This window comes from Zosterops lateralis, assembly GCF_965231275.1.
Source record: "Zosterops lateralis genome assembly, chromosome: Z".
NCBI classification, from domain to species: Eukaryota; Metazoa; Chordata; class Aves; order Passeriformes; family Zosteropidae; genus Zosterops; species Zosterops lateralis.
Genome location: NC_139800.1, coordinates 21,743,611 through 21,754,125, shown reverse-complemented (window position 1 = coordinate 21,754,125; position 10,515 = coordinate 21,743,611). Strand labels below are relative to the sequence as shown.

Sequence of the window (10,515 nt, the reverse complement as noted above, 5' to 3'; positions counted from 1 at the left end):
GCCTTACCCCAAATCCTACCCACATGGTGTTTGCTGTTGCCTGGGCAGCTGGCAGGAGTTGGAGGCGGGGGTGGATGATGCCCTGCAAGGGTGCCTTCCCCTCGGCCTCCTGCCCACCTGCCCTTCCTTGCCCTGAGGCCGCTTGGCTGTCCTTGCTCACCCTCCCCATTGGCTCCCGCTTGCTTGGCCTCACTGCTGCTTTAATTTTAGCAATTCCTTGGAAAGAGTCATTTTCCATAACTCAGCTCTCAGCGGAGCCCTCTGCCTGCCAGCTCTGCCTTCTCACACGTGTTGCTGGCGTGCCCCAGCAGCACACGCCTGCACCTGCCCGGCCAGGCCTGCCTGTCCCAGCCTTTTGCACACCAAAACCTCACACCCGTCTCCCATCCCTGCTTGGCACATTTCAGCCTGGCACTCCCAATTTTCTTGTGTCATGGCTGGAGTGGGCAACCTGGCCCAGCTGTATGGCCACCCCTGGGGTTTCCCTATCATCAGGAGTAGCTGAGCACAGCACAGGGAGACATCTGTTCTTTTTGCCCTGCAGACCCCACCCACATGTGTGACAGTTCTCTGTTCTTACCTGTGACAGCAAATGCAGTGCTCCTACATACTATAGGGGACGCCAGCCTGGGGTTGTGATGGATGGGCAGGGTGGGTTTGTTCAGCACCCAGCAGCAGTTTCTATTGAAGCAGGGAAGGTGGGTGCAGGTGTGGCTGCAATGGCTGTGCAAGAGGAAGCACAGCCCACGTGTGTTGGGTGTTTGGTTGTGCAGTGTGTGTGAGATGATTTCATGATGCTGTGCATCTTCCTGTGGACGCTGCTGGGCACTCCAGTAGGATGTTGGTGCGAGGGAGCATGGCACTCACGAGTGTGGGGTGTGCAAGGACGTGCACAGAAGTACACATGGGAGTGGTGGCACAGCGTCTTCTCTTGGGTCTGCATCTGGTGATGGAGGGAAGGACTGTGCATGGAGAGGGTGCATTGTGCACGGCCGTGTGTGTGTGCACAGGGCACACGTGAGGGTGACCACGAGCCTGCTGCTTCCACTCGGGGCCGCATCTCTGGGGAGGTGGGGGGTCTTGCAGGGGCTGCAGCTCGTGTGTGGGTGTGTGTGGAGGGCACCGTCCCCACGGTGCTTCCACGAGTGTGCATTTGCACGGAGGTCGGCGGGGTGCGCGTGTCTGCGGTGCCTCCGTCCGGCTCAGCATCCGTGGGGAGGGAGGACGCGGCGGCGGCGTGTCCGCAGGAACGTGGACTATCGTATGGCTGTGGGGGGTGCGTGTGTGGGTGTGCGTGCGTGTGTTTGTGTTTGTGAGCCTCTGTGTGTGTGCCGTATCTGCGTGTGTGTTTGCGGGCGGGTGCGCGCGTCGCGGCGGGGCCGGGAGCGCGTCCCCGGCGCCGTGCCGGGGGGTGCGGGCTGAGCTCATCGCTGGCTCCCCGGCGCTCCTTACCAGTGGCTTCTGCGGTCACATGGGTTATGTGCTGGAGTTTAAAAGAGCTTATAGCCCCCGAGCCGGTGCAGAAGCAGCCGGTGGTTGCATGGGGTAGCGCTGGGAGAGGCGGCAAGGAAGGAGCCGTGAGTACCGGGTGGCCGGGGCCGGAGGGCGGCACGGGGTGTACCCCCACCCACGGGACGGGGGAGGCGACGTGCGGGCACGGGGGTCAGCGGAGGCGAGCCGCGGGGCCCGCCGCCGAGGGAGGCGGAAAGGAAGGCGGGGGGAACGCTGTCTTCCCCCGCATTCGCCCCCGGTCTTGTGTTCCCTCCCGCTCTGCAGCCGCGCACCTTTCCAGCGCCCGCGCGTGTCCGCGCCCCGACGTGGGCCGCGCGTCCACACCCCCCGTGAGGAAACAATTTGGGCAACTTACTTTTCTGCCCCGCCGTGCGCGTGTTCCTGCACGAGAGATGGGGGAGAGATGGGGGCGAGATTGGGGCAAGGGGCCGGAGCGTTCCCGCACCCTCCAAGAGAGCGGGTCCGCATCGGGGCGCGGCGGCGGGGCCCCCGTCCCCTGCCCGGCCGGGAGGGCACCGCGGCCGGCACCAGGTTGAGGGCTGGGAGGGATGAGTTCTCCCTGCGGCAGTGCACGGGGCTGGAGCGGCGTTGGGCGGCTCTTTGTAAACTGGAGCCCGTGGATTTCCTGGGCGGGAGAGCAGGCTTCTTCGTCTCTCCAAAGGCGCAACCTGCTGTCTTCTCTGCTGTGGCAGTACAGATTTTTTTTTTTTTTTTTCTCTTTTCTTTTTTAATTTTTTTTTTTTTTTTTTTTTTCCCTGAAGTGCGATTTTGTAAGAAAAGTGTCTACATGGCACTTCTGGGGAGCTGCTCTCCGTAAGCTAGGCAGGCAGTTCATCCCGAGCGTGAGTACAAGGGCTGCTTTCCAGAATTGCATAATACACACCGATCCCTATGCTGCACAAAACTCCCTGACATTTCCACATCTTGGTGACTTCCCTCACTGCAATCTTGAAAACGGGTTGTGACTCCAGTCAGCTCGTGAGCCAATTTGTGCTTCCTTCACTGGGGACAGAACCAGGTCTGCATGTTCCAGCTTCCCTGGCTCCTCTGGCAGTCGTTTCTTTTACCACTAAACTTTTTTTTGCTATAACGATTGGCACTTCTTCATTCTGTCCCCCACCCCACATATGGACACATGTGCAGGATCTGTTCAGAGCGCAGGTTACAGAAAGGGAATTGCCTGCAAAGCTATTCAATTTATTTTTCCCATCTCTTTGTGTTTTAATTTGTGGGATGGTTGAGGAGGTCCTTTCCTCGGATTGCTTTTTGCTCGGGTACTTCTGATGCCTGCTCAGATTTAGCAAATTTCACTGACTGTGCCCACTCTCAGCACACCATGTTGTGTACTTGTGTGAGGGACAGGACCTGCACATGCTGCTGCTGACCCCACTGGCTGTATGTTCAGCATGTCTGACCCCACTGTCTGCTCCCTGAAAAATGCAAAGACATGGGACCAGCCATTCTTGCTCCCGGATCCCTGCCTTGACCCTCCATAAGGAGTTAGAGCTTTGCTATGATGTCTGGAGACATGCAAGAGATGCTTGTGTCTGGCCAGGCAGCATGCTGGGACCAGGTCCCGGGACCAGAGCTCTCTGGGGCTCACTGCAGCGGGAGGACTTTCCCAAGACAGGCTGAGCTTTAGAAATGAGAGCCTCGTGCCTGGCAGACTTCATTGCTACAGCTCCTCGAGATAAGTTTATCAGAGCCTCTTGTCAGAGCAAGCCAAGCCATGATCTAATGATTGTACATTACCTTTGGTCTGATCTACCCCAAGAGGACTCCATTCTGCCAGGACTCTGCATCCCCTTCCCCTTGAACAGTGCTCAGCACCTCCTGGACTTGGGAAAAGCCCTGGTACTCTCAGAGCCACAAAGCTTGTGCTGCACACACACATTCAAATAACTGTGCAGCCAAGGCTTAGCTTTTGGAGACGTGACTAATTCTCTGAAGCTGGCAGCAGGAGTTTTGTGGGTGCAAGCCCCAGCTCCTGGCCATTCTCAATTAATTCCCTGCAAGCTGGAGGCATGCATCCTGCTCCAGCTCAGTCTGGGGCTGGGTGTGCGCCTGGGGAGCCTGTCTCTCAGCTCTGTCGTTTATTATTGCTGCCGCTGCCATTATGCCTGACAAATGGGAGTTGCTGAGTAATGTGCTGTTTGTGTGTAAATATCTGAGTGCTCGCAGCTGAGCTCACTCCTGCCACTTTGCAGGAAGCCATCTCAGCACCTTTCCTCTGTGAAGACCCGGGAGTGCAAAAGCGTCCTTCTGCGGGGACCTTCCCAGTGCTACTGGCAGCTCTAGCCTCCTCTCTCTGCTGCTTCCCTGCAAACGTGAAGCCTCCATCCTCTCTGGCTATCGTGGTGGCCCTGCTGCTTTCCTGAGTGTGAGTCAGGGGTGGGAAAAGGCTCTGTGTGTGTGTGTTTGTGTGTGTGTGTGTGCGTACAAGCTCAGTTACTCCCAAGGGTCCTTGTCCGAGGCAGAGTGAGTTTCGGGGACTTTGAGTGTTTTGATGTAGACAGTCATGCATAAATAGGAAAGGAGTTTTCAGGTTGGTTTGGGTTTTTTTCCCTGCCTACTCAGCATTGAGTTCCCCCTTATTTCATCCCAGTACTGATGAAGATGCTGAATTACTCCTTCCCATATTGTTTTCATCCCATTTGCAGATTAGCATCCAACTGCTTCTTGCAGTCAGTACTTGCTCAGCCCAGCTAGGCTGATCGCAGCTTTTTTAATCTCCCATTGTAAATCAATCCCTTCTGCCTCCTGATCATTTTTGTCACTCGTTTTTCTGAAATCCCTCCAATTTGTCCATTTTGTGTCGGTGACGTATGTCTGGCCCTAAACATGATGTATACCAGGCATGGCAGTGTGAGGGAAGGACACCTCCTCCCCTCCCACCCCGCTGGGGCTTGTGATGCTTTGTCAGCACTGAACTGAGTTACTTCCCCATTATTCTAAGCTATAGTCCCTGCTCGGTGTTGCAGAAGACAGCAGCATACTCAGGTCAGTGCCCTGGGGAGAATTTCTCCAAATTTTGGTGATGGGTTACTGAGGTTTGGTTGCATGCTTCTAGCAGATGCTGGAAGGGGCCAGTGGTCTAGGTGTATTCCTGGGGTGCCTCTTCCCACAAGAACTAATTAGCTAACAGGAGGGATGAGGAAAATAAGCAAGGGTAAGCTGGGCAGATGGGGAAACTGAGGCACGTGCATGCACATTTCCTGTGCACCTTTCCAGCACACAGGTCTTGTTTAGGTGCTCTGTGTGTGGGGTTTGGTTGCATTCATTAGTGTTGCAGCTTGCATGCATGGGCATTTTCCAAGGAGATGCTGGATCTCTGGTCAGAGCAGTCTGGCACATGGAGATGCTGGGTTCTAGGCTGATTTTGTTCATTGCTTCTCATGCTCCTAGCCAGAGCCTGATGTCACAGGTGGAAGAAACAGAGTAACAAAATGCCTTGTATTTGTGCACTTTGAAGTTTCATCGTGCCAAACCCTGAGCTCCTAGGACTGAGCATTCCCATTCCCTGGAAGGGCCGTGCCCTTCCAGGATCTATCTATTTTTAGGAGGAGTTGTATTCTGGACTGTGTCCACTGCAGATGCTCTCTGCCTCCTCCTCTTGGCCCTCCTCCAGGGACACTGCTTGGAGGGGCAGATCTTGCCGGGGCTCGTCCAGAGCAGAAGAGAGGTGGCCAGAAAGTGCTGGGCATGGGGGACTGTGGCTGCCCCGGCATGCTGGGGGGGACAACAAGCTCACGCTGTCCCTTACATGAGCTGTAGGAGTGGCGTTTCAGTATGTTCTAGGTGCCAGTAGGACACAGTGGTTTCTTCACTGTGGGATAAGCAAGGGCACTGCCTGGGCCAGGTGGTACCCGGTGCTTGGCGGTGCCCGGTGTCGGTCCGTTCGCCAGGATGACACTAGGGGGCACGAGATCTGCTGGAATTCCTTTGTTGGGGATGGGAAAGGAGGATGCAAAGCTGCTCTTGACCCTTCAAGCCCCGTACATCATCCCCCTCCCTGCACGTTTTGTAAGACTACAAGTGTTAACCCCCACGAGCTGTCCCGGTAACTCATCCTGCTGCCAGGGCAGTACACAGCTCTCCGGAGGCTGCTCCACTGGGTCTGTCCGTCACTGGCCATGGAAGCAGCAGGAATAAGGATGGAAGCGATCTGCCTGAAGCAAGGAGGTGGTTGCAGCCGGAGTGCCAGGGAATCTCCGGGGAATCAGGGAAATCCAGGAAAACACCTTAGTATGGTTTTAATGCCTCTCTAGAGGCATTGTCCAGAGCAGGGATTAAGTTAGATTCAGGGCTGGCTTTCAAGATGCAGCATGTTATGGTTTCATTTTCTGCTGGTTGTTAAGTTCATGCATGATGTCTCCTCAGGGTCAGGTTTTCCCAAAGCAGCAAAAACTTTAGAGAGTCTGATTTAATGAATGGCTCTGATCGATCTGAAACATGGAGGGCGTGTGTATGTGTATATGTATTATATATGTGTTCATCTACATATTTGGACAGGGTGCGAAGAATATTTTTTTGAAGGTATGTTTATGCATTTCTGCATACATCCAGCTGTAATATTGTCCTGAGTCCTTAAAATCTATTATTTCAGCTGCGAATGCGTGTGTATATATTAAAACACTGTATACTGGAGTCTTCCTCTCTTGTTATAACAAACCTCACGGAAAGCAAATAAAGAGACATTGTTCTCATAGCAGGCTTTTAAGGGCTTAATATTTATCTTCTATGAATTTTGATAGTTTTTGTTCAGCATGTTTGCAGTTATGATGGTGGTGGGGGGCTGCCTTTCTACTTGGTGCTATTGGGAAACTGAAAACATTTGGATCATTTCAGCTTATTCATTACCTAATGAAAACAGAAGTCAAGCTTCTGGATTGAAATGTTGGCACTTGGTATCATTCCAGCATATTAATTTCTCAATGGTTAGGGTTTTTTCTAATGCCTTCTGTTGCCAGATACCAGGCTCCTTTGCTGGAGACCTGCTTCTCTTGCAAGCCCCCAGGCAATATTTTTAGTAGGACACTGATGCATTGCAAACACTCCTGTTCTCCGAGAAAAAGCTTTGCTGACTGTTGTTGAAAGTAGCACTAGGATGGCTAGGAACGAAAGATCAGAGGAGGACGATGCTGCTGCTGCGTCAGAATATTTGCTTTGTGCCTGTGATGGAGGTTTTGTGTCAGGTCCTGCAGGTGCGTGCCTATGCGAATATGAGGGCAGTTCTTCAGCTGGGCTCTGAGACAGGACTGAGGAGCAGGGGTTTATTTATTTTGAAATGCCTTGTGAAATGGAAGGAGGTCCGGGAAGAAATGCCGAGTCAACTTTCAAGTCAATTAGGGATGTATCTGGAGGTGTGAAGTGGTTTGAAGAGGACAGGGTGATTTGTCTGAAAGTATTACCTAATTAGAGGTTATAGTGAGGGCTCTAATTAGCCATGACACCCTAAAGATGTCATCAAAGCCCTCTTGAGGCGTGGCTGATCCAGTGCCATGGCTGTGAGCTGTCTGGTCAGTGTGGCCATGCACAACCAGAGCTGCTGCCCTTTGGCTCAGAGACAGCCCAGCCGGTGCTTGAAGTGGCTCTTTTCCTTTCAGGTGACTTGTGATACCCTCTGGGGCTGCTGCTGACTTCGAGTGATGTTCATAAAAAGTCACAGAATGAAGGGAAAGCTGCAGCAGCTGGAAGAATTAATACTGGTGCCCACTATGTGGGAAGTCTTCTCTCTTTTCCCTGGGGGAGATCACTTTCTGCTGCCCTCTGCCTGGAGGAGGCTAGCGGAGGAAGGCTGTGAGGGTTTGCATTAAGTGATGCTGTGCTAACAGGTTGTGGAGGAATTGTGACCCCTTTCTTAACATTGCCTGACAGAGGGGACATGGGATCAACTGAAAGCTGGCTTGCCCAGACCTGGTTGTATTTAAATACTATGCAACACACCCTGTGAGGGGGAACTGTTGCAGGAAGCAGTACAAGAAGTGCTGGGTGAGAGGGAAAGGCTCCTGGGAAGGATTTTCCCTGATATTGGAAGCAGCTTTCTGCCTGGACCTCCACTGGATCACACCTGGGTGGTGGGTGGTTGTTTCCCTTTTGAGAGCAGGGGCTGGGGGTTGCTCCCTCTGGGGCTGCTCTCACTGCCTGTTGTTCATCTATCAAAACCATTGTTCAGTCAGCCCTGTGAGGAGAAGAGAGTGGGAGTTGCCCATTCCCAGCAGTGGAGCCAAGAGCCAGTAGGAGCCACCTAAAGCCAGGGAGTTGACTGGTGGATGAGTGTGGGGAGCAGAGCCCATTGCCATTCTCAGCAACAGTGAGCAAAAGAATTCTCTCCTCTCTCAGGGCTGAGGTCCCCATGGCTGTCAGAGCCCTCTGAATTGTCAGGAGGGAGCAGTGGGTGGCTCAGACCTCCTTGGCAGGGAGGAGCTACTGTTACTCCTGTTTCAATAGGAAATAAAATAGATCTTGGGGCAAGGATGTTTCCCCTGTGTTTCATCAGTGCTATGAGGAGCCCAGCTCTGCAAAGGGACTCTTTTTGCTTTTGTAGATGGTATCTCAGCCCTCCGAATGCACACAACCAGGCACACTCCCATGCTAACAGTTACCAAAGGATGCGCCTGCTTTTAATTATGTGGGTGTTAAGCCAGTGAATTCATTTTGTTCACAAAGTTGCAGCCTGGTATTTTCCTACTGCTCCTGGTCTCTGGTGGCATTCCCAGACTCAAATAATGCAAATAACTTGGAGACTGGGTCTAGTAACCTGGAGGTCTAGTACCATGCAGGGGTGACCCACACAGCTCTCCCTGTGCTCCTGCTGTGGTGTCCCAGTGCTGCAAGGGCCACACTGGATTTTAGGGTGCTCTGTTATAGGTGATGGATGGGTCCCTGCTGTGGTGTCACAAGCTGATCAGCACAGAAGGAGGGATCTGCACTGCTGCTCTCCTGCCTGGAGAAGCAGCCTGGGTTGGGTACCTTTGCTCCTGGTATGAGATTTGGTTGTGAAATCAAACAGTGTCATGTATAATAAAACAACCTTATATCTGCTTTTGCTCTAGGTACAATCTGCACCATGGTCCTTTTGTCTAGGGCCTAAAAATGCTGGTGATAATGAGGACACATCCTTTCTTGTGGTTAGAGTGTGGTTCTCAGATGCAAAGGGGAGGCAGCCTGTGCTAGGCTTCACCACCAATGTGTGATTTACCTTCCTCTATGCCACTGAGCTAAGGGCTTGAAAAATAAATATGTTAAAAGGAAGGAGAGACAACAAAAGCCTGCTGCTGCTCTGAAATTCGATCAAAAAAAAAAAAAAAAAGCTCAGTCCAGTCCTCTGGGCTTCTTACTTAACGAAGAGCTCTGGAAATAACAGTGTTACAGTAAAGTGCCCACAGACAACTGTAGGTTTAGAGATGGGACTGCTTTGTTCTTGAGGAACCAGGTCAAAGTTCATTTTAGGTATTTTTACTGCCCCCAAAGGAGGGGTTACTGTCACTCTGTGAATCCAAGGCCATTCAAAACTGCCTGGCACCTCTCAGCTTTGAAATCCTTTCCTAGCCTGTTGTCTCTTGCCAGCATGCCAGACATACATATGGGTGGGAGGCTGTTGGATTTGGGAGCCCAGCTGGTGAGGGTGGGAGAAGTCACACTGAACTGCTGCTGCTCTTTCTCCCAGCTTGGTTCTGAATGGTTTCCTCTTGCCCCATATCCTGGCCATGTGTGGGGCTGCCAATTGCCCACACGTGTTGCACAGACACATTTCTGTGCTGCCTCTTTGTGCCTGCCCACCTATTTGCAGCTGGGGGAGCTGAAGCTGCTCTTTCTTGTGATTCATAAAAAAAGTCTTTCTCTGGATGGAGTTCTCTGTGCTTTTATTGACCTGGTTACAGGAACGACAGAGGCTTTTCCATCTCCTGGATGCGTGATTTCTGCAAGGGCTCTGGAGCAGGGGCTGGCTCTTGTTGCTGGTTTGTTTCCAGTTCTTCCAAGGTGATTAGTTTGACAGGCCCATTGGGTATGTTGGCAAGTCTAGTTTTTATTTTGTGCATGAAAGTAAGTGCTATGACAGGCAAAGAACACCAGCTAATGCTGACATCTGTGCAGGAGGGAGTGTCTTGGCTGGACACTATTTTTGGCCATGCCTCAGCTGTGCTACCTGGCAGAAACCCCTTGCCTTTTTGATGGGGCATTTCTGTAATGTCCCAACTTCCTGACCATTTTGGAGGCTCCTCCCTTGTATCTGCAGTTGGAGTTGTTTTGCCAGAAGGTGCGATTTGAGCTGAGTGAAACCTGAGTGCTGAGGACGTGCTAAGCATGCACCTGGTGACTCTCACCTGGTGACTCTCAGTGAAGGTGTCCATCCTTCAGAAATCCAGCAAGCTAGCATCAGTCATTCCCTCTGGCACACCCTGCCTGCTGGGCACAGTTTGTGCATATTGCCATCTTCCAGCAATGCCGAACCACACAATGTTCTTGGGGCTTGTTTAGATTTGAAGAGGACTAGAAGGGGGATCGTCGATAATCCTTACTCTGCAAAGTGCTTTTTTGCTGTACAGATACATCTGCTCTTTCCCAGTCCTCTTTGTTCTGGATCAGCAGTTTGAGCTTCACCCTAGCTTTTTCCACTGCAAAGCAAGGATGAAGAGGAACTTCCCCAACAGCCATGGTGGGTCCTTGACTTCAGGGGTATGCAGCATTTATGCTTCCTAGTTTTGGTAAATCTGTACCTGTGGTCAGGCCAGAAGTGGTGATGTTTTTTCCAAGCATAGCTCCTTTATGCACAGGGTAGAGCCATTTCTGCACAAATGCACCTGGTATCTCCCCAGTTCTTTCCAGAGGAAGGAAGGAGATGATGCCGTGACCTGCCCAGATCAAAAGAACCAACAGCAAAGGATTTGTGTTGATGATTTTGACTTTGCTTCTCCCAAGGAATTGATCTGGCCTGTCTTTGGGTGTAGGACCCAAACTAGAGGTTTAACCCAATGCATATCTCCATTTAGGCTTGGAGGG

The 10,515-nt window shown here is 52.2% G+C and overlaps 1 protein-coding gene across 2 annotated transcripts in view; it reads left to right on the top strand.

The window, feature by feature from the left end:
• Nucleotides 1-1,478: 1,478 nt before the first annotated feature.
• Nucleotides 1,479-10,515, top strand: part of CNTFR (ciliary neurotrophic factor receptor) — a gene marked incomplete at both ends in the record, with an annotated part of 201,743 nt that continues 192,706 nt past the window's right edge. The window contains one exon of one of the 2 annotated variants that reach the window (XM_083884082.1): nucleotides 1,479-1,577. In XM_083884082.1, coding sequence (XP_083740208.1) covers nucleotides 1,479-1,577 — 99 coding nt within the window. Of the gene's footprint in view, nucleotides 1,578-3,757; nucleotides 3,893-10,515 lie in introns of those variants that run through there. The other variant, XM_083884085.1, reaches the window with a different exon arrangement.